At 40.0% G+C, this 25400-nt stretch overlaps 1 protein-coding gene across 2 annotated transcripts in view; it reads right to left on the bottom strand.

The window, feature by feature from the left end:
* LOC126248532 (probable cytochrome P450 CYP44) overlaps window positions 1–25400 on the bottom strand; it is a 256791-nt gene that overhangs the window by 62054 nt on the left and 169337 nt on the right. Inside the window, exons 7-8 of one of the 2 annotated variants that reach the window (XM_049949590.1) lie at window positions 23782–23948; window positions 21420–21750 (exon numbers count right to left, since the gene is read on the bottom strand). In XM_049949590.1, the coding sequence (XP_049805547.1) occupies window positions 21615–21750; window positions 23782–23948 (303 nt within the window). In that variant the 3' untranslated portion in view covers window positions 21420–21614. Of the gene's footprint in view, window positions 1–21419; window positions 21751–23781; window positions 23949–25400 lie in introns of those variants that run through there. The other variant, XM_049949589.1, reaches the window with a different exon arrangement.

The following is a 25400-nucleotide window of genomic DNA, read 5'->3' as shown; positions in this document are numbered from 1 at the left end:
CCAACTCCTACTCTATTGATGAATTTCTCAGTAGGACCAACGAACTTGTGTATATATTTTCTGCACCATTTTAGTGCAGTAATGTGTTCATTGTAAACAAGTGTGTGTGTGTGTGTGTGTGTGTGTGTGTGTGTGTGTGTGTGTGTGTGTGTGTGTGTGTGAGTGAGTGAGTGAGTGAGTACAATCTAACTTCTGCACCATCGCAGTGCAGTAACGTGTTCATTGTAAATAAGTATTGTAGTAGTTATATTACATGTTTATTACCTCATAACTAAATAAAAAAACTTTTTTTATTTTAAATTCAGTGCATTAGTGTTTGTAAAATGATTTTTCCATATAGCATTCATTAAAAAAAATTACGATCATTCCACTTGGGACCTGTGGAAGGTACATTAGCTTATTTGTTTCAGTTGTAAATATTTGTCATGTATTATTGTTTTCCTGACATATTCCACATCCTGGAGGACCTCCTTACTATGGATCAATTGGAATTAAAGTAAATCTAATCTAATCTAAGACTACACCAATGAGTTTAAATGTCCCCCACAGCCATAAATCTAAAGGATTAAGGTCAGATGAATGGGGAGGCCATGCTGCTGGATCTCCTCTGTTCAATTCATCATTCATTAAACATTTACTTTAGACACTGTCATATGAAGTGCAGAAAATTAGGTTACACTCTATTGTGCCACAAGTGTTGTATTTCTGCAATTTGTTGGGTAGAAATTAGGATAAACAGCAACTCTTAATTTGTGTGCTAAGTGTATGGTCCTACGAGTCTGCCATACACAATTCCTGCCAACACATTGATACTAAATTTCTTTAATTCCAGTATATGACCACAACAAATTGTCATCAGACTATTAATTTCAGTCCATATTGACAATCTTCTTATCTGTCTGGAAAGGGAAAGCAGTTGCAACTGCTAGACAAATTACATCTTATAAACAACAAATTATGAAATAACAAAAAAGGACTAATTTCATATCTAGTGGAAACATTAGTTTAAAAATGTGATGAAACATACCCAAATAAAAGAGAAACAGCTTTATGTTATCCTAACATGAAAGTCAAAGTGGCAGTGTCAGAAGATATAAACAAAGTTAGGTTGGCATCATTAAACAGGTACAATAATACAGTGCAGACCAGACCACAGTGCCAGGAGAATCACAATGTGAAAGGCATCACTGTTCACAGCAAACTGGCGTACAGTTGCAAAAACTCATCAGGTGTCGCTACAAAAACTCATCAGCTGTCACTGCTGCACGCATATTTGACATATATGTACATACAATTAACTAAAAAAACATACATTAAGCAAAAAACTTTTCTGAAAATAAAATTTATTATAATTTGTTACAATAATAAAATGAAGTACATCAAAAATCAATAAGTGAAACATTTTTTTTTTTTAATTTCTTAAAAAGGAAACAGTTGAGTGACAATGTATCACTGAAAAACTGAGGCAGTAACCTTAGATAACAGTATTAGTACACCCATGTTTCAAGTTCAAAGAGCTAACAAAATTACTTGAAAGTGATGAAAATGAATACAAAATTTAAGACTAGAAGAGGTAATCAGTGGTCTCTGTTGGCAAAGCCTTCCAGATGTGACATAGGCAAGTACTGACCAAAGAGACATTGGGACCAGAGGGGCCCCTCATACCCCACATCACGACAAACACCAGAAAACATTGTGTCACTCAATTAATAAGATAAGACACCCAATATAATATGCAGGTTATTTGAAAGTAAGGTCCGAATCACCATAACTAATCCAATATCATGCGAACATTGAGATGCAGATTTGCACTGACTGCTGGCATACCTTGCTCATAAAACAATGCCATTTGTACTGCTATCATCAAAGCTGCTGTTTACAGTCTCAGTTCAAAATCTTTAGAGCAACTGTTCAGCCTGCCAACAGTGAGATATGGTCAGTGATTCAGTTTCTGACACCAAGGAATGATGTAGCAGCAGAAATTTGTCAACAGATAACTGAGATGTATGGCCCCAATGCAACAAGTGACGGTGAAGTGCAGAAAAGGGTGAGAGCTTTCAAGGATGGATAGGAAAATGTCCATTATGTAGTGCGATCAGTCCAACGATTAGTGATCTCAGAAGGTGTGGTCAAAGCAGTACACAAAAAGATTTGTGTAAACCATCAGTTCACAATTTCAACTTTGCCATCAGAATTTCCAAATGTGGATAGAACAACTTTGCACAAAACTGTCTATGAAAAGTTGCAATTTTTCCAGTTGTGTGCACATTGGTTTCCCAGGTTGCTTACTGAGAAACACAAAATGGAAAGAATGGCTTGTGCTGTTGATTTTTTGGACCAACAATATAAGGAAGATAAATATGTAAGGAATTAATTAAAAATAGATTTAAAAAAAAATCTATATTGGTTTATGTTTTATAAGAAATTGGACTTTACTTTCCAAATAAGCCTCATAAATTGTAGAGAGAGTCAAAAAGGAAAGTGATGAGAGCAGTATAACAAAATAAAGCATATATCATACAAGGTAACGACTAAGAAAGGTATACATTATAGGAGTTTTAAATTGTTAATGTAAGACACTGCCAAAAAAGACTAAGCAGGCTTTAGCGGTAAAATCGTTCTGTCTACTGAGCTATCTTCCAAACTCTTCTTGCTTTTTTTACATTTTTAACTCCTCCAACAAACTGAGAGCATGACCCTTTGGTACTCTGGGAACAGTACATTTCCTGCCCCCTACCTGTCAGTCTCCTCTTTTCCTGCAGGATTAGAAAGTTTCGGACAATTCAGATTCTATAGTACTATTCTAATCATAATCTGATAAACCATAAATAGGACTTTCCTATTTTCTATTAAGTCAACTGCAAGGAAGAAAACAAAACAGTGCATAGCTGTATATACAATTTCTGTTTAAAACTATATATAAGGATAATGAATATAAATGGGAGAAACAATTTGTCTAATGGTTTAAATGTCCTGTTATCATACAATCCAGAAGACTGCAAGAGCTGATAAGGACGAGAATTATCACACAATCGGCTTAACAGCTCAAGCGTCGAAGTTGCTGACAAGAAAAATATACAGAAGAATGGAAAATAAAATTGAGGATCAGTTAGATGATGATTAGTTTGGCTTTAGTAAAGGCAAAGGCACCAGACAGGCAGTTCTGATGTTGTGGTTGATAATGGAAGCAAGACTGAAGAAAGATCAAGACACTTCAATAGGATGTGTCAACCTGGAAAAGGCATTTGACAATGTAACATTGTGCAAGATGTTCAAAATTCTGAGGAAGATAGGGATAAGCTATAATGAAATATGTGTAATATACAATATGTACAATAATCAGGAGGAAACAATATGAGTGGAAGGCCGAGAATGAAGTGCTCGGATTAAAAAGGGAGTAAGACATGGATGTAATCTTTTGCCCCTATTGTTCAATGTCTGCATTGAAGAAGCAATAACAGAAATAAAAGGAAAGTTCAAAAGTGAAATTAAAATTCAAGGTGATGATAAAAAATTAAATGAAGTTAAGGAATTCTGCTACCTACGGAGCAAAATTACCCATGACGGAAGGAGCAAGGATGACATAAAAAGGAGACTAGCACTGGCATAAAGGGCATGCCTAGCCAAGAGAAAGATACTAGTATCAAACATAGGCCTAAATTTGAGCCGGCCGCGGTGGTCTAGCGGTTCTGGCGCTGCAGTCAGGAACCGCGGGACTGCTACGGTCGCAGGTTCGAATCCTGCCTCGGGCATGGGTGTGTGTGTTGTCCTTAGGTTAGTTAGATTTAAGTAGTTCTAAGTTCTAGGGGACTTATGACCTAAGATGTTGAGTCCCATAGTGCTCAGAGCCATTTGAACCATTTGAACCTAAATTTGATGAAGAAATTTTGGAGACTATGTTTGGAGCATAGCATTGTACGGCAGTGAACATGGACTGTGGGAAAACCAGAACAGAAGAGAATCGAAGCATCTGAGATGTGGTGCTACAGAAGAATGTTGAAAACTAGGTGGCCTGATAAGGTAAGGAATGAGGATGTTCTCTGCAAAATTGACAAGGAAAAGAATGTATGGAAAACACTAACAAGAAGAAGGGACAAGATGATAGTAGGACACTGACAAGAAGAAGGGACAGGGCGATAGTAGGACACGTGTTAAGACACCAGGGAATAACTTCCACTGTACCAGACGGAGCTGTAGAGGAAGACAGAGAGTGGTATACATCCAGCAAATAATTGAGGATGTATGTTGCAAGTGTTACTCTGACATGAAAAGGTTGGCACAGGACAGGAATCCATGACAGGCTGCATCCAACCAGTCAGAAGACTGATGACAAAACAGAGTTCATGCAATTTGGAAGAAGACAAGAGCAGGAAGAATTTCTTGAGACAGATGGCAAGAGGTTCAAGAGAGTACACCAGTTCAAATACTTGGGATCTTGGCTTGCCACAGACAACAACATAAAAATGGACATCAAGGAAAGAATATCTGTGGGAATGAAATGTACGCATTCCCTCAGAGAGACGCTCGGCTCTAAATTGATCTCAGTGAACACTAAGATGAAAATCTACAACACAGTGATATGCCCAGTAGTAATGTATGGTTCAGAAACATGGAGAATGACTAAGTGAGAAAAAGAAAAACTATTAATATTTGAAAGCAGAGTAATTAGGAAGATATGTGGACCAGTATTAGATAACGGAGAATGGAGGAGGAGGAAAAATGACGATATATACCTTCTGATGCAAGAACCAACTACTCTACAGAAGATAAAGAGTAAAAGAATACAATGGGTGGGCCGTGTAGCCATGTTGCCTGTATGCTAGATGGAAGACAGGCAAAGATGGCACTAGAGGGGAAACCAAAAACCGAACGCCCCATCGGACGACCGAAGCAGCGCTGTACGGACGACCTGGCGAAGGAGCTAGCAGCCCTGGGAACTGAAGACACCTGGAGGAGTCGGGCACAAAACAGGAAGGAATGGAGGCAATATGTGGAAGCAGCGCATGGTTTGCAGGGCCTGTGATCACTGGATCTCTATCTATCTAATGTGAAGATTTTTAAGTAAATTGGCCAAGTACTTCCTGGGATTTTTGCTAACATTTCACTTATATATATACATACACAAAAAATAAATAGCTTATGTCTGTCCAAATATTTATGAGAACATCCTGTAAGTATTTGAAATAAATCAATCGAAAACATTGCACAATTTTTGCTAATGATATTTCCTCTTTATATAGTATACGTACATATTTACATACCATATACATAAAAATACATAGTATATGTCTGTTATGTTTATTAGAGTAATGAGTGAAAATTTGAAGTAAATTGGTCACGAACTTTCTGAGAGTTCTGCTAGTGACTTTTCCTCTTCTTATGTAGACTATGTCTGTCTGAACATTTATTAGAGTATCATGTAGAAATTTGAAGAAAATAGGCAAAGAACTTTTGGAGATATTTGGTAACAACACTATACAATAGTAGTGCAGATTTTATTTATATACTGCTATACCACAAACATTTAAAAATGTCCGTCCCAATCTTTCTTAGGATATCGTGTAAAAATCTGAAGTAAATCGGTCAAGAACTTTTCAAGTTTTTTACTCAAAAATGTTTTGTCATTATATGGTATATTTACACTGACAGAAAAAAATCTCTACACCAAAAAATAATTAATATAGAGTACTGAAATTTTTGGAAAACATTTGTCCAGGTAATATATTTAATTGAGTAACATGGCAAGATCACTGGTTAATGTAAGTGCAAGATAAGCCACTGCAAATGTGAAATGCTGGTTCATCAAGAACCAGTGTAACCACTAGAATGTTGAATACAAGCACGCAAAAGTGCACGCAGTATCTTGTACAGGTGCCGGACATTGGTTTGTGGGATGAAGTTCCCTGTCTGTTGCACTTGGTTGGTCAATACAGGGACAGGTAATACTGTTTCTGAATGCCGCTGGAGTTGTCACGTGATGAAGTCCTAAATGTGCTTAATTGGAGACAGATCTGGTGATCAAACAGACCGAGGCAATATGTCGATACTCTGTCGGGTTACAACGGCGATGTGTGGGTGAGTGTTATCCTGTTGGAAAACACCCAATGGAATGCTGCTCACGAATGGCAGCAGAATAGACCGATTCACCAGAACAACATATAAATTTGCAGTCAGGGTGCATGGGATAACTGCAAGTGTGTTCCTGCTGTCATACGAAATTGCACCCCCGACCTTAGCTCCACGTATAGGTCCAGTGTGTCTAGCACACAGACTGATTGATTGCAGGCCCTGAACTGGCTTTCTCCTAACCAACACACAACCGTCACTGGCACCGAGGCAGCTTTCATCAGAAAACACAACAGACCTCCACCTTGTCCTCCAATGAGCTCTCACATGATACTGCTGAAGTCACAAATGGTGGTGGTGTGGGGTCAGTGGAATGCCCATTACAGGGCATCTGTCTCAGAGCTACCCTTGGAGTAACCAATTTGTAACAGCTTGCTATGTCACTGTGGTTCCAACTTGCAGCTGCAGATGCAGTATGACACACCGAGCACAGTGGTCTTCCCTCTCGGTAGCGCCACATGGCTGTCTGGAGCCTCGTCCTCTTGCAACTGTACATTCTCGTGACGACCACTGCCAACGAAAATGTACAGTGGCTACATTCCTGCCAAGTCTTTCTGATCACAGAAGGATCATCCAGCTTCTTGTAGGCCTATTATAAGATCTCAGTCAAACTCAGTGACATGTTGATAATGGTGTCTTTGCCACCACATCCAATCTCAAAGATAACTAACACTCATGATCTTTACACCATACATTTAAATCAAATCTGATTTGCATCCCCACAGTGGCACTATTAGCACCACTCTTATGTGAATGGTATGAAATTTGAAGAGACATCATCTTTCAGACGTAGAAACAGGCCTGCCAGCTTTCGTTTATTTCGCCCATCTCCTTTTTGGTGTTGCAATTTTTCATCAATATATATTAAAAATGTATGAAGCCTATACCCACCAACCACTTATTAGAGTAATGTTAAAAGTCTGAAATAAATTGGTCAAGAACTTTGAGATTTTTAGTAACAACATTGAACAATAACATGTCTTTATATAGTAGTATGGATAATATAAATAGACCAGTGTTACATATGATGCCTGGCTAGATAGACCATATCAACTTCAAAAGTTTATTTTCTCTATTTTTTAATTTTTTTATGGGTGTTAAGTGTCTCATTTGATATCTGTCGTGCATTTAAGCAATTCTGCAGTTTTTAGAGGCTTGTTATTTGAGCACTTCCTGTCATCATAAAAAATATAATTAATCCAGGAGTTGTCCTATCAGGTGAATGTGATTTATTCCATTAACAAAAGATAGAAATAGTTATGCTTGTTCTGATTTTGCATTTTTTCTGCTATGTTTTTCATGAAGTCCCATAAGGGTCTCAGTGTATGGTAGTTTCTGTGTATAAGAACTAGTCATATCCTAACAGGTTGCAGAACTAAATATTTGAAAAAAATTATTACAGTAAAATAGTATTGCATCATTTTTAGTGTCACTTTGTTACACTTAAACTTCAGTTAGAAAAAAAAGAAGTTTCCTCAGGCTGCAATAAAATAAAATAAAGGGCATTTAACTGCAGTATGACATAATTTCTTTTTTTCCTAATTAATTATATGACTGCATCCCCCAGAAAGAAATATGTCAGCAATAAAAAGCAGAGATGCAATGGCTAATTATTTTGTAAATTAGCCTGGTAAAGGAACTGGCCAAGACAGCAAAATATGAGATCTTACAAAAGGCTGAATATGAGCTGCCATATGCATTTCTGTTGTGACGTTACCCATGACTCCAGAGAGAACTACACTACAATCGATAAGCTGTGCTCAAAACACTTGCAGCATAGCAGCCGTATGGTTTGGCAGTACGAGCTATACTGAAGTCTGACAAGGGCCACAGCTGGCAACCTGTAGGCATCTGTGGATAGCGACTGATTGATGCTTTGTCATTACCGGATCACAGAGCTATGGTGGATAATTCTCTTCAGTGCACTGAGCCATGTATAAGAGGCATAGTGACAGGACTTTAATATTTTAGAGGAGTTGTAATAATTTCAAATGACTAATTGTGCTGGATATTTCACAAGAAGAAGCATCATCGAGTATTTCTTCATATTTATTAAATATCATTTTATTACTAATTGTTGGGAATCTTTCTGACTGAAGATAACCCATGTCATTCTTCTTCATTCCCAACAATTTCCTTTTACACATACAATTTCGTTAATTTCATTGTTCCATCTTGATTGTTATTTTTGGTAGTTGTATCTGAAAATTCTTCTGAAAAATAATAAAACAAACTAATCTTCTACTGATAACTCATCCTCATACTATCCAGCAACCCATTTTAGAGCAGTGCTTACTTAACCTGGTTGGTTTAGTGTTTAACTTTTATTGGTGTAAATATCACCGTTTCCAGTAATGTGACTGTCCAAAATGGTAATGTGATTTAATTCATGTAATGCAATGGAATCAATGCCATTATTGCCACTTGTTCACGAAATTTGTGTGGGAACATTATCCTTTGTCACACATTGTAAGAAATTATAATGCATGCTGCCACTGATGCATTCGATCTATTGATACGTAATCAGCATGGTTTCAGAAAACATCATTCTTGTGCAATGCAGCTAGCTCTTTATTCGCACGAAGTAATGGCCGCTATCGACAGGGGATCTCAAGTTGATTCCGTATTTCTAGATTTCCGGAAAGCTTTTGACACCGTTCGTCACAAGTGACTTCTAATCAAGCTGCGGGCCTATGGGGTATCTTCTCCGTTGTGCAACTGGATTAGTGATTTCCTGTCAGGAAGGTCACAATTCGTAGTAATAGACGGCAAATCATCGAGTAAAACTCAAGTGATATCAGGTGTTCCCTAGGGAAGTGTCCTGGGACCTCTGCTGTTCCTGATCTATATAAATGACCTGGGTGACAATCTGAGCAGTTCTCTTAGGTTGTTTGCAAATGATGCTGTAATTTACCGTCTAGTAAGGTCATCCGAAGACCAGTATCAGTTGCAAAGCGATTTAGAAAAGATTGCTGTATGGTGTGGCAGGTGGCAGTTGACACTAAATAACAAAAAGTGTGAGGTGATCCACATGAGTTCCAAAAGAAATCCGTTGGAATTCGATTACTCGATAAATAGTACAATTCTCAAGGCTGTCAATTCAACTAAGTACCTGGGTGTTAAAATTACGAACAACTTCAGTTGGAAAGACCACATAGATAATATTGTGGGGAAGGTGAGCCAAAGGTTGCGTTTCATTGGCAGGACACTTAGAAGATGCAACAAGTCCACTAAAGAGACAGCTTACACTACACTCGTTCGTCCTCTGTTAGAATATTGCTGCGCGGTGTGGGATCCTTACCAGGTGGGATTGATGGAGAACATCAAAAGGGTGCAAAAAAGGGCAGCTCGTTTTGTATTATCACGTAATAGGGGAGAGAGTGTGGCAGATATGATACGCAAATTGGGATGGAAGTCATTAAAGCAAAGACTTTTTCATCGCGGCGAGATCTATTTACGAAATTTCAGTCACCAACTTTCTCTTCCGAATGCGAAAATATTTTGTTGAGCCCAACCTACATAGGTAGGAATGATCATCAAAATAAAATAAGAGAAATCAGAGATCGAACAGAAAGGTTTAGGTGTTCATTTTTCCCGCGCGCTGTTCAGGAGTGGAATGGTAGAGAGATAGTATGATTGTGGTTCGATGAACCCTCTGCCAAGCACTTAAATGTGAATTGCAGAGTAGTCATGTAGATGTAGATGTAGATTCGTGCTGTCTTGTTGCTTGTTACATTGCCCAAGTGGAAACATGAGTATTGCATTGATAAGCATCATACCACACGTATTGTACTGCCTCAGTGGGAAATACACCTTACAGGTAGTTTAAATATGCACAAATACGTACATAGATTTTGTCATATGTTATGTTAGATGTTTGTACAGCTAATATTCTGTTCTGTACTATATTTTGTGGTGTCTCCTGGCCATAATGTATTGTATGGATTTGATTCATTAAGCAGCCATACATAGAGCATACAGAATATAATTTGTGAAATGAAGCTGTCTGGAACTGTGTAGGAGACCTGTGACCTTTGTATTGGATCAGATTATAAAAGTCAATGTCTGAGTCAGATGCTACTTTAGTAAAATTGTTAACTAGTTTCAGCTTTGTAGCCATCATCATATCAAAAAATTACAGCAACAACATATGGGCACACAGACAGTACATCAGTTACTTTTTTTATTACAGCATATAGTTTTATTTTGGTATAGTATTGAGGTGAATTGATTCAGTTTGTTCTGTAAATCCTATGTACTGACTATGTTCCTAACTATGGCTGCTGTAACTTTTAGATTTTACTATCGCAGCAAAGGTGAAACCAGTTATCAATATAAATAAAGTAGTATTTGACCAAGACATGGCTTTTATAATCAAAACAGACTATAATCAAGTGTCACTGTCGCTGACACCATCATCTCATATGTCACTGGTGAATTAATGCAGAAATTTTCAAGGCTGATTTTTAATGCTAAGATTTCATAGGTTAATCAATACTATAGAAGATGTTGACTGTCAGCATGTTTTTTTACTGTTTTGAACCTGCATGATAGTGAAAATCACCTGACTCTTTGAGGCAAATCACTGAATAAAATGTTTGTTGTGACTCGCCAATCTTTCAAAGGGCCGCCGCGCAGTTACGCGCGTCCTCTACATGTGGCGCTGTCTGCCAGCCATGCAGCAGCAGCGCCACCTAAGCAGCCAGCCAGCCAGCCAGCAGCCGCTAGCCTTGGACTCAGTTATGATTTGACTGTTAAAGTGTACACACATCTTACTCTGTTTATTTGATCTGTGACTCTCATGTATTGCTTCTTCCTTGAAATATATTTGTTCAACTTGAAGTTATTACAATTGGCGACGAGGTAGTGATTTTTCGGTTACATTGTTGACCCACATAGAGCAACTATTGCAAGGTCTCATAGAACAGCAAACGCTTCTCACAAATGCGATTCGTGATTTTGTCGCGGCATCAAATGCGAGGTGTTTCTCGTCAGTGTCTCTAGCTACTTTTCCTCCTTACAACGAGACGGAGGAAGACTTGTCTGATTACGAAAAACGTCTTCAACAGCACTTCTTGGCATTTCATGTCGCCGATGAACAAACATGTAAGTCTCTGTTTCTTTCATGGGTTTCACCTCAAATGTATCGGTTGTTGTCACAATTGGCTCCTTTGAAAGATCCTGCGTCTTTGTCCTTTGCTGAAATATGCTCACTTCTGTCCGTCTATTTTCAAAAGCAAACGCATGTGGTAGCCTCTCGTGTTGCCTTTTATCATTGTCAAAATAACCGAATCAATCCTATCATGCTTGGGCTGCTGAACTTCACGGCCTCAGTAGAAAGTGTCAATTTGTTATTGAAGTTCACAAAGAATCCTACGCCGATTCCATGGTATGGGATGCTATTATCCAATCGGCGCCAGACAAAGAAGTTAGGCAACGTGCCCTTCAGTTGGCAAATCCGACTCTAGATGAAGTCCTATCCATCGCTCAGTCTTTTGAAATTTCTTGCGCCGCTGGAGCGCAAATAGAGGCATGGGGCAATGTTGGGGAAATAAAACCTCTGTGCGATGTTGACGAAGCGTGTAGCGTGTCCTCGCTGGCCGACGTGGCCGCAGTACGCTCCCAAGCGCAGCCTCGGCCAAACCATAAACAGACCTCTAAGAAACTGCAGCAAAACCCAAGGCAACTTCCTTCATGTGCACGGTGTTTTATGAAACATTCACGAGAAGATTGTCCACAACGTTGGGCCGTGTGTCAAAAATGCAAAAAAAAAGGGTCATGTATCATCCGTTTGCAAATCCAACCGCATACATGATGTTCATGAACATGAGGTTGATTCTGATTCTGTGTTGTCTGTCAATTGTACTTCTTCCCTTTCAGGGAAGTTATTCCTCACTGTCCAAATACTTGGTCGAGATGTTCGCATGTAGGTGGATACTGGTTCTGCTGCCACTATCATCAATTCTCAGACGTATCTTCAGTTGGGTTTTCCAATCCTGTCACCTGTCACTAGGCAATTACGGACTTACAATAAACAGAAGATTTCTCTCTTGGGACAATTTGATGCTGAGGTATCTTACAAATCAGTCGTTCGCACTGTTCCCATATTTGTGATCAACCATAGTAATGCAGAGAATCTTTTTGGTTTCGATGGCATTTGCGTTTTTGGGTGCTCCATAGATGACTCTGTCAATATCGTCTCTGATGCTATTCCTTATGCTCAACTGGATGCCTTGTCGACGACATTTTCATCCCTTTTTTCTCCTGGGTTGGCCCGTGCAAACAACTTTGAAGCTCATATCACGCTCAAACCCACTGCTCGGCCTAAGTTTTTTCGGGCTCAGCCCATTCCTTTGGCGCTTCGTTATCAGGTCAAACGGGAGTTGGATCATCTCACTGCTTCAGGGGTTTTGCTTCCTGTCACTTCTAGTGAGTGGTCCTCTCCTATCATTGTCATTGCTAAGCCAAATGGTGATATTCGTCTCTGTGGTGATTTCAAAGCCACTGTAAATGCTCAATGCCTCATCGACACTTACCCTATGCCTCGACCTGAAGAATTGTTCACTAAACTTGCTGGAGGCAGGTATTTTTCTAAACTTGACTTGTTAGAAGCTTATCATCTACTTCCTCTCAATGCTGCTTCCCGGCAGTTTCTGGTCCTTAACACGCCTTTCGGCCTCTATCAATACCAACATTTGCCATTCGGGGTTGCTAGCGCCCCTGCTCTCTTTCAGCGATTCTTGAAACAATTATTGCTCACTGTTCCAGGGTGTATAAATTACCACGACAACATTGTTGTCACTGGCTCCACCACTTACGAACATCTTCAAAATCTCTGCACACTTTTCCATGTCTTACAGACTGCCGGTCTTAAGTGTAATCCTCAGAAATCAAAATTTTTGCTGTTGCATCGCCTGTTGCATAAAAACATGCCTTTTCAGTGGTCCGCGTCATGCGATGCGGCGTTCCAGAAATTGAAGACTATGCTGAAACAGGCCCCGTGCTTGGCTACTTATCGACCTGGTCAACATCTTGTTCTTTCCACGGACGCCTCTCAATACGGGGTCGGTGCAGTCCTTGCGCACCGTTTTTCTGAAGGTTCTGAACAACCCATTGCTTATGCCTCTAAAACACTCACGGATGGCCAACAAAAGTATTCTCAAATTGAAAAAGAAGCTTTGGCCATTATTTACACTCTTCATAAGTTTGGTGTTTTTCTCTATGGATCCAAATTTCATCTTGTTACGGATCACAAACCACTTGTTTCCTTGTTTCATCCATCGACGTCACTTCCCAACAAGGCTGCACACCGCCTCCAGCGTTGGGCTCTTTACTTGTCTCGTTTCAATTATGAGATAAATTTCCGGCCAACTGCTCAACATGCGAATGCTGATGCACTGTCTCGCCTTCCCATGGGTCCTGATCTGGCATTCAAAAGGACGAACTTTTGTGTTTCCGCCTGGATGTTGCCGAGCAGTGGATTGTGGACGGGTTCCCCATCACCGGGGACTGGCTGGTGGCTGCTACGGGTTCTGACCCTACCCTCTCCCGGGTTTTTCGCTGTATTCAGAAGGGTTGGCCAGATCATCCATCCGCTTAGACTTCTGATCCGTTGCGGAACTACTACGCTTTGCGTTACAGCCTCACGGCTAGGGATGGTGTTTTTCTCCTTTCCATCGACAATGCTTCGCTGCGTGTTGTGGTACCTGCATCTTTGCATGCTTCAGTCTTACGCCTCCTTCACCAAGGGCACTGGGGTGTCTCTCACACAAAATCTCTGGCATGCTGTCATGTGTACTGGCCCGGCATTGACTCTGAAATTGCACACATGGTCGCTGCCCGTGGCCCTTGTGCATCACAGGCCGCCACTCCGAAGTCATCTTTGTCACCGTGGCCTTCGCCTGAGAAGCCCTGGGAGCATATTCATGCTGACTTCGTGGGACCTTTTTTAGGTACTTATTGGCTTCTCGTTATTGACGCCTACTCTAACTTTCGTTTCATTGTCCGTTGCACATCGCCTACCACCGCGGCAACCACCAATGCTCTAGCTCGCATTTTCTCTTTGGAAGGCCTTCCCTCTATTCTTGTTACAGATAATGATCTGCAATTTGCCTCTTCCGATTTTGCGGATTTTTGTGCCCGTCACAGCGTCATACATGTCACAGCCCCTCCATTCAATCCACAGTCAAACAGTGAGGCTGAATGACTGGCCTGCACATTCAAGGCTTAGATGAGGAAACTCCTGACTTCTTCTGCTGATGATGTGCTTCTCCAGTTTCTGGCTTCTTACCGTTTCACCCCCATGGGTGACCACAGCCTGGCTGAGTTCTTACATGGCCGTCAGCCCCGCACGCTACTTCATCTTCTGTGGCCTTCCACCTCACGGCCTCGGGTGGCTTCGCTTGGCCGGTTCACCGCCGACGACCTTGTATGGGTATGGGGATATGGCAGGCGGCCAAAACGGAGTCCTGGCCGCATCTTACAACACCATGGCAAGCGCCTGTATGAAATCCAGATGGACACGGGTGTTGCAGTGCGTCATTCAGACCAGCTTTGGCCTCGTGTGCCGGCAATGCCTGTTCCAGATGCTGCTACACCACCTTCGGCTCTACCTGATGCTCGGGATACTGGAATCTCTCATTACTCACAACGCAGTCCTCTCACCATCATATCGGTGCCAGCACAAGAACTGACGCCAGGAGACGTGCCCATGCAGGAACAAGATGACCATCATCTGTCAGAGCAACTCTACTCGCCTCCTTCTCCTACAGATGTGGACACATCGCCCATGTCTCCTGTTATAACAACCGGACTTAGCGCAATAGGCAGATTGGTGCACAGGGCCCCAGCAGATTTGACCCCCACGTCTCCTGTCATCTCGACCCATTATCATCAGGGACACTTCCTCCTCGAGACTTTACGGCCAGTCAAACAACACCTATGGATGTTAGCAATCTACAGGCCGCCTCCATCAAGACCTGTGCAAAAAATTCCAAGGGGGGAAAAGTGTTGTGACTCACCGATCTTTCAAAGTGCCGCCGCGCAGTTACGCGTGTCCTCTACATGCGGCGCTGTCTACCAGCCATGCAGCAGCAGTGCCACCTAAGCGGCCAGCCAGCCAGCGGCCGCTAGGCCTGGACTCAGTTATGATTTGACTGTTAAAGTGTACACACGTCTTACTCTGTTTACTTGATCTGTGACTTTCATGTATTGCTTCTTCCTTGAAATATATTTGTTCAACTTGAAGTTATTACAATGTTTTTGTGTTGATATATCCCAGATATTAACCACTCTTCTTCATTTATGTTTCATCTGGTTATTATCTGTCTTAGGAAGAAGTTGGCGTAAAGATTTTCTACAAAATTTTCTACAAACTAGTTTAAACATGAATACAATTTCTCATGTACCATTGTTGCATGTTAAATATGTTCTTTCTCACCCATGTCCAACTGAGCTAGAGCTCCATTTCTAATTACCTCTATATTGACAGATATAATGAGGACAGTTCTGGCAGAATGTAAATAACTTAGGACCAAAGGAGACCACTCACTAAATAGCAGAAGTGTTGACTCATTGACAGACACAGAGAAAAGAATGAAAAATTTTAGGAATGCTGGAGGGAGAGGCAGCAGGTTTACAGGAAAGGAATGCGACACACAGGTGTCAGAGCCAGTGAGCTTGTGCAGTGCATGATCATGTGGGGGTACAGATTGGGAGGGACTGACAAGACAGAGGAAGGAGAGACTGTTGGTTAGGTGGTGTGGGTGTAGTGAATTAGTGGATATTGAGGCCAGGAGGATTTTGGGAGTGAAGGATATATTGCAAGGATAACACCCATCTGTGTTGTTCAGAAGAGCTGGTGCTGCAGGGAAGGATCTAGATTGCACAGGTTATGAAGGAGCCATTGAACTTGAGCATGTTGTGCTCAGTGGTGTGTTCTGCCATTGGGTGATCAATCCTCTTCTCGGCTACAGTTTGGCGGTGGCCATTCAGCCCAGTGGACAGTTAGTTGATAGGTCATTAGTCTATAACCTACCTTCCTTGTAGCCTTTATATGATGACTTGTTATGCAGAGCACACCATCAGACATTTCATATAATCCTAGAGTTTCCAGAAGGCAGCAGGTAAAGCAACAGCTCTCTGTTTCAAATACTTTACATATTTTGCAAACGTATTCTTTAGTTAAACTCTTTCAATCATTCATCCATTCATTGTGTTCTGTAAATCCCTTTATGAAGGACAACATCAGGGACATGAAACATGTTACACAACAACTTGCATAAGCAGCCACTTCTATAAAATAAACTAATGACAATTTATGGCTATCCACCCACACTGATAATAATGGGAATTACTTCTAGATTAATTTATGCATATTTATTAGTAGAAAAACAGCTTCTTTGAAAAGCTCAACTGTACATTCTCTAGTACTACTCACCTGTTACTTTTATACAACACTTTAAATAAAACATTTACTTCACACAACTGCTGTTGTTGTTGTTGTTGTGGTCTTCATTCTGAAGACTGGTTTGATGCAGCTCCCAGGTTACTTTATTGTGTGCAAGCCTCTTCATCTCCAGATAATTACTGCAACCTATATTCTTCTGAATCTGTTTACTGTGTTTACCTCTTAGTCTCCCTCTACGAGTCTTACCCCCCCCCCCCCCCTCCACTTCTCTCCAATACTACATTGGTGATCCCTCGGCATCCCAGAATGTGTCCTACCAACCAATCCCTTCTTTTAGTAGTCCCACTATGCCACAAATTTCTTGTCTCCCCAGTTCCATTCATTACCTTTCCATTAGTTATGCTATCTATCTATCTAATCTTCAGCATTCTTCTGTAGCACCACATTTGAAAACCCTATATTCTCTTCTTGTCTAAACAGTTTTGATGGAATGTCTTCTACTCCACGGGCCTTTTTTCGACTTATGTCTTTCAGTGCACTGTCAGATTCTTCTCACAGTATCTTCTTACCCTCTATCTCATCTTCATCTACATTACCAGCCAAAAGTTTTCAATCACCTATCACAACTATGGATTTGTGGTTAAAACAAGGATTTCATTTTGAATTTTCTGCCATAGCCCCATTCTGATAATAAAACAAGTATAAATATGTAAAGACTAAGTGTCTCTGTTGTGTATTTGACTGGTTGTTCACATAGAAGGACACTGATGAGCATCAACAACAACATTGACTCGTCTTAACCTAAAATGGTTCCATTCAAACAGGCCTCATTCCTTCAGCTGTCTGTGCAGCAATCAGTTTGTTAGTTTAGAGTATATTGTGTGCACCTACCAGTGTGTTTCTATACCTGATCAGGTTCATACAATATTACCTCCTAATTGTACAAAAGAAGGAGATTTATATTGAAAAACGTGCTGTAATTGTAGATCTGTATTAGGAATGTTGTTCTAGTACGGCAACAGCAATAAAAGTTCACACAGCTCAATCCACAGTGGTGCATACATTGCAGAGGATCAATCTAAACTGGAGCCAGTGCAAGTGTTTCATGATCAGGAAGGCCCCAAGTAACATCATACAGGGAAGAACAGTTCATATGTGTATAGAGCAAACATGAGAGTTCTCATACTGTGAATGAAATTCATGAGGAAGTAAATATTATGTGAGTAGCTCCAACTTCTGTCTCAACAGAGCAACATCATCTTTGTGAATAAGATTTAAAGGAATGCATAGCAGCCAAATTACCTTTATTATGTAAACAAAATTAGGTGAAAAGATTGCAGTGAGTACAGCAACACAAAAAATGCATAATGCAGCAATGATTCACAGTATTATTCACAGACAAATCTAGATTTGAAGTATTTGGAAGCCATCATCCAATGTTTGTTCATCAATTTTGTAGAGAATGTATGAAGAGTCAGTGTGTGACATCAGTGGTGAAGCACAATGCAGGGTCAGTCATGGTGTGGAGATTGTTTGTGGATGATAAAGTTGGTGATCTATTGAGAATTAATGGAACATTAAAGAAGGAAGGATATCAAAGGATAGCGGTCAGTAATGCAGTTCCATCTGGCAAGTGACCTACTGGTCATGTATTTGTTCTGTAGCAGGACAATGATCCCAAACATGCTTCTGAATTGTGAAGCAGGTACGTCAATAGAAAAGAAAAATGCAGAGAACTGAAGAATGTGATTTGGTCACGTCAGTCACCTAGCTTAAATGCCATTAAACTCTTATGGGATGAATTTGACAAGGATGTCATAAAAGTGATGTAATCTAATGTTGAAGATATGTGGAATAATTTACAGGCATGTTGGACTGCAATACCTGCAAAAACACCACAAAATCTTATCTACAGAATGCCAAGAGTTTGTGCAGCTCTTCTGAGGGCATAGGGTGGATACTCTGAAGAGTCTAAAATGTAAATCATGTTGCACTGTACTTAATGATAGAGAGAGAGAAAATAATTATTTTGTTGGTGTATTTAGTTTGTACAATGTCTATTTTACATTAAAATAAAGATTTTATCATGGGCGCCAAAAACTTTTTGCCTGATATTGTACGTCCTCTTCCTTTTCTATAATATTGCCTTGAAGTTCATCTCTCTTGTATAGATCCTCTATATACTCTTTCTACCTTTCCACTTTCCCTTCTTTGCTTAGCACTTGTTTTCAACCTGAGCTCTTGATATTCATACAGCAGCTTGTCTTTACCCCAAAAGCCTCTTCAATTTGCCTCTTAGAGGTATCTATCTTTCACCTAGTGAAATATGCTTCTAAATTCTTACTTTTGTTCTCTGACCATTCCTACTTACCCATTTCTGCACTTTCTGTCAATCTCATTTTTTAGACATTTGTATTCCATTTCGTTTGTTTCATTTGCTGCATTTTTATACTTCCTTATTCTATCAATTAAACTCAATATCTCATGTGATGTCCAAGGATTCCTACTAGGCCTTGTGTTTTTACCTATGTTGCCTTCACTACTTCATCTCTCAAAGCTACTCTTTCATCTTCTACTGTATTCCTTTCCCCTGTTCTAGTCAATCATTGCATAATGCTGCCTCTGAAACTCTCAACAATCTCTGGTACTTTTGACTTGTTCACATTCCATCTCCTTAACTTCCTACCTTTTTGCAATTTTTTCATTTGTGATCAACAGTTAACAACCAATAAATTGTGGTCAGAGTCTACATCTGCACCTGGGAATGTCTTACAGTTTAATATCTGGTTCCAAAATCTCTGTCTTACCATTATATAAACAATTTGAAAACTTCTGGTGTCTCCGGGTCTCTTCCATGTATACCACTTTCTTTCAAGATTCTTAAACCATGTGTTTGTGATGATTAAATTACGATCAGTGCAAAATTTCACCATGTGGCTTCCTCCTTCATTCCTTTGCCACAGTCCATATTCACTCACTATTTCACCTTCTCTTTCTTTTCCTACTAACAAATTCCATTCCCCCATTACAATTAAATTTTCATCTCCCTAGTCTGCCTGCTTACCTGAGTGGTAATGTGTTTGCTTACCAAGCAATGGGCCCGGGTTTGGCTCCTGACTGGTTGGAGATTTTTTCTACTTGTGGACTGGGTGTTGTGTTGTCCTCATAATCCTCTCATCATCACTGGCATGCAAGTAGCCCAATGTGGCACCACCTGAAATAAGACTTGCAACTAGGTGGCAAAACTTCCCTGGATAGGACCTCCCGGCCATCAATGCCACATGATCACTTCATTTCCTTTTTTTCATCTCCCTTACTACCTGAATAATTTCATCTTGTTATACATGTCCTCAATATCTTCATCATCTGCAAAGCTAGTTGTCATATAAATTTCTACTAATGTGGTGGTGTGAGCTTAGTGTCCATCTTGGCTACAATAATGCTTTCCCTAAGCCGTTCATAGTATGTTATCCACATTCCTACTTTCCTATTCATTATTAAGCCTACTCCTGCATTACCACTACTTGATTTTGTATTTATAGCCCTGTACTGACCTGACCAGAAGTCCTGTTCCTACTGCTACCGAACTTCACTAGTTCCCTTTTTAAATTTTCTAACCTACCTGCCTGATTAAGGAATCTAATATTCCAGACTCTGAACCATAGAACACCAGTTTTGTTTCTCCTGATGACAACATCGTCCCGAGTAGTCCCTGCCCGGAGATCCAAATAGGGGACTATTTTACTTCCAGAATATTTTACCCAGGAGAATGCAATTCTCATTTAACCATACAGCAGAGCTGCATGCCCACAGGAAAAATTATGGCTGTAGTTTCCCCTTGCTATCATCCGTTCACAGTACCAGCACAGCAACGCCATTTTGGTTGATGTTATAAGGCCAGATCAGTCAGTCATCCAGATTGTTGCCCCTGCAACTACTGAAAAGGCAGCTGCTCCTCTTCAGAAACCACATGTTTGTCTGGCCTCTCAACAGATACCACTCTGTTGTGGTTGCACCTATGCCTGTATTGTTGAGGCATGCAAGAAACTCCACCAACAGTAAATTCCATGGTTCATGGAGGGTAGAAACTACTGTCATCTACCTACAGACTGGTGAAGTCAAGATGTTTTTAGTATAAATATTAGAGTTACGTGGAATTTACATCCCTGGGTCCAAATAAGATAAAATGTAAAGTGAGTATTCTGTTTTTGAGTATTCTGTATTTGGTAATTATTAATGTCCTGACTGATGTCCAGTGGAAATCTGCTATGGACATTTGTGCCAGAGTATAATACTCCATTCTCAATCCTAGACAGGAATGCAAAGTCTGTGTGGAAATTATTGTTAGTTGCACTATTGGGAATGCAAATTGAACAGTTCATCCAAAATTCACTTTTGTTATCAAACACAACTACTATGAGGGAGACTGTGTGTTAGCTTGTAAGTGTAAGAGAAGATGCTTCTGCAAGGTGTTTGGTTGTCAACTTTATAAATACTGTTATTATAAGGTGCTGTAAAATAAGTACTTTTTTGACCCATGCTGCATTGCTCCCAGAAGATCATGCCATTGGACAGTATTGACAGAAAGAGCGCCAGCAATCCTGTTTGCATCTCAGTACAATAAAACATGTTTGGAAGTGCAAAACAGGTAGATTTCAGCTTTCTGGATAACATATACACTTCAGTTTAATATCCATCTGGATGCATAGGGATTTCACACATTGAGTCTCCTACAGTATACACATAGGTGAGCTTTGTAGTGATCAGTGTGCAAAGTCATATGTGGATACTATTGCAACAAATTTCACCCCTTTATTGATATGAATCAAAACACAATAAGAGACACACACTTCACAACACAAGTACACAACAAGACAATAACGAGAGAGAAGAACAAAGACAATAGAATATTCAAATACATAAACTAATACATTGTCCTTGCACAGACAACTCCTGAATGTAATCTTGCAGAAAGGGGGAAGGCTGGAGTGGAATGCCACAATGAGACTGGGATGGATAAACATCGGTGATACTTGGAGCTGGTGGCCCAGTGTTGAATTCCTTCATCAGGGTATCATGATCAGACTGAAGATCCTTCAGGCAAAGTGCAAGTGGATGAAAGATCTTCTGGTAGCAGTGGCAGATTGTCCTTCTCATCGTGGTTCCACAGCACCCAAACTGGCTTGAGGCACTGGACACATTGGGTTGATGGTTTACTGTGAAGTAGGATAGAAAACGTTTCTTCTCTGCTTCAGAGTAATTTATGTGGGCCAGAATAAGGTTGTTAGAGTACAGTACACATGGTGTTATCTTGGATCACCACATGGGTGCAGTCATTGTCTTATGTATGAAAACTCAATGTACACTGTGAGCTTGAGGAGATGGCATATGGATGTGAGCTATATGGCATCTGACTTTGCTAACAATGATGATAACACTAAGGTTGCCATAAGTGGGGATGGCAACAGGAAGTCTGCTCGTAGCACCAAAGATTCACCATACAATATTTCAGCGAAGGAAGATTTCAGATCTGCTGGCTGCTGTTAGCACTCTGAGTAGTGTGTAGTACTGGCCAGTTTGTTATTGTCAGCTGATCATTGTACATCTCAGTAACTGAGAGATGTTGACCTGTGGCGTGAGCATTGTGAATCTTCGGATGTGTTCAGCCCTGCTCAGTTACTGCGATGGAGTAGACCAAGGCAGCTGTGGTGGCTTTGTAGACAGCCCTGCTCACTTGCTGCTTGCCACATCATTGCACAATACGGGTGCTGCGTGCATGTTTCACTAGTGGCTGTTGGGTAAAAAGGACATCCATCTTGTAATGCAAAACACGGTCAGCCACTTGCAGTTTAACCTCTTGTGTGTGTCCTCCATTAGTTATTAAGGACACCTGAATCCTGTGAGGCAATTTTCTCACCCATATGGCATACAGAATATTGTCTGGTGTTAATTTAGGGTCCACTAAAATTCATAGCTGGTATGAGAACTGCAACGGTGTCCCCATCCGTTCAATTACTCACAGAAAATTGCCTGGTAGATTTGTTGCTCTGGAGGCTTGCATGAGCATTGTAATGGAACCATCTTAGCCATTTCAAATTTGCAAAAATACAGGTGGTGATACAATTGCATTGCTGATGATGGAAGCATGCTCACCATGTGATACAGTAATGTGGAATATTTCATTGTATCTGACCCAGTGTTGAAGCACAAATCAAATCACGAGAAGTGTGACCCCAGTGTTGTACATGGGCACTAAAATCTGATGTAGGTCCAGTAATGCTTGTTGGTATCAGTTTCTGCTGCTCTTCTATCAGGAAGAAGTCAATCAGATCTGTGGAAGGCAACACAGAATTTCACCATGTAGAAACAACACATTCTTGTACACATATAGGAGGACAGTTGCAGTCACTTTCACTAGTATCCTCATACTTGTATAGCTCTCTATTGTCCATTGCACTACATAATCCATTAGAAGCACAAGAAATATTGGCAAAAGATCCTAATAGCCTTTGATGTTCCACAACATCCATTGACTTGGTAAGAATATAGCACTGCCTGTTTTCAAAGTTTGTTGAATATGTACAGTTGTTGTGAGAGTTCCGTAGTGGTGAGTATGCAGCATCATATGCAGATACTGTTTCCATGAGTTGCACCACTTTATTGACATGAATTAATACACAATAAGAGGTACTTACTTCACAATGCAAGTGCACAGCAAGACAATAACGAGAGAGAAGAACAAAGGCAATAGAATATTCAAAGACACAAACTCATACATTGTTCTTGGTATCAAGTTTGTATGCCCGAATCGATCTAGGTATTCAGGAGGACAACGGTTCAATCCCATCTCCGGCCATCCTGCTTTAGGTTTTCCGGTCAGTTTCTGGCATTTTTCACACACTGCAGTCATGTGATAGGCTTTCATTAATAAGTTCTAAAGCCATGCAGCAGTTTTGTTTTATTTAGTAAAGATGAACAATAAGTCTTGTTATTGAGATGTCACCAATATTGTATGTAATCTATTGTGTGATGATGACGATGGTGGTGGTAACAATGATGAGCCATAAGCTATTCAATAATAATAATAATAATAATAAGCTATTCTTTGCTGGAATAAGATACAAACCTTGATTAATTTGTCCTTTCAGATTGAATGTTAGTGGGAGAAATCAATAATTGAATTACGCTTATATTCCTGTAAATGGACCAAAATTACTGTAGTCAATATCTATGGTACCTTTTATTACCTGAAAGTTTCTTTCACAATTGCTTTTATGTAAGGCAATTTGTTAAGAACATCAACTGTTATTTCATCAGTTTCCTTGAGAACTGATTCGATTTCACTATATGCTTTGTCTTGTACCTCAGGATTTGTTGCTAAGCAGTAGAGATTATACAGCAGAGCTGGAACAGTCTGAAACAAATTTACTAAAATAAGAACATCACTAAAAATTTAGAGTTTCTACAAGAGCTATCAAGACTTAAAGAAAGTTATAAGATGCACAAAAACTAATCAGGCATAATGAGAGATTATCGCATTGCTACCTATGAATTGTCAATAAGAACATTACTAAAAATTTAGTGTTTCTACAAGAGCTATCAAGACTTAAAGAAAGTTATAAGATGCACAAAAACTAATCAGGCATAATGAGAGATTATCGCATTGCTACCTATGAATTGTCAATAAGAACATTGCTAAAAATTTAGAGTTTCTACAAGAGCTATCAAGACTTAAAGAAAGTTATAAGATGCATAAAAACTAATTAGGCATAATGAGAGATTATCGCATTGCTACCTATGAATTGTCAATACAGTGACACCACTATGTACCTGACAGAAACTCAGATGACAAACCAAACATTCTGCCATTTAATAATAATTAAAGATACAAGTGGATTAAATGGAGAAAAACACAAGGTAAATATTTGTAAAGAAAGAAAAGTAAACAACCACGTTATGCATAAGCAAGGATACAAGCAACAGACATATATTTTTGCAGATAGCCATGGGAGAGGAGTTACAGAAATTATGAGAAGAAATCACCCAGACCTTAATGTAACAGGCATCATCAAACCAGGTGCGCCACTACATGAAATTCTGAAAAACAGTGACAACATATTAACGACAGGTAACAGCTGCATCATAATAGGAGGCACAAATGATGTTTACTGTAATGAAACTTGGCGTGCAACAAGAATCCTAAAGGAAACAATCAAAAGGATGCCTCGAGTGCATTTCTACATTGTTAGTATCCCCAGGAGACATGATATGATGGGAAACTCCTGTGTAAACATCGAGATTGTTACGGCAAACAGGCTATTTGAGAAAATATGTAGAGGTTTCCAGAATATGACTTTCATAGAGATAAACAGTGTTCACAGAGAGCACTTCACAAGACATGGTCTCCACATGAACGTAAAAGGGAAAAAGATTATTAGTGCCGAAATACTTAAATTTATTAATGAGTCATCTGTAATGTAAGTGTTTCCAATCCCAATTCCGCCAAAACAAGAGTCGTCTGTAACAGTGGAACCATCATTATCTGCAGTAGGGCTACAACAAACACCAGTAGCAGCAGCAAAGGCTCTGATATTCTCAGCAGCAGTGTCAGATAAACCAATAGCAGCAGAATCACAACAATCATCAGCAGAGCTGTCGTCATCAGCAACAGCATCCAGAACAGCAGATCCCATAATACTATCTCAAGGCAATGAAAATGCTTGTGAGGAAAACATACAAGGGTCATTAGCCACAGCAGCTATCAAAGAAGGGCAGTCACCAAGTCGGAGAGCACAGGAGCCACCAGCAACAGCAACCACACAGAAGAGGTACCTCAGGCCTGGGAGATCAACAGCAGAAGCAGCTT

This window comes from Schistocerca nitens, chromosome 3 (genome assembly GCF_023898315.1).
Source record: "Schistocerca nitens isolate TAMUIC-IGC-003100 chromosome 3, iqSchNite1.1, whole genome shotgun sequence".
NCBI classification, from domain to species: Eukaryota; Metazoa; Arthropoda; class Insecta; order Orthoptera; family Acrididae; genus Schistocerca; species Schistocerca nitens.
This window is presented reverse-complemented; position numbering and strand designations above follow the sequence as displayed.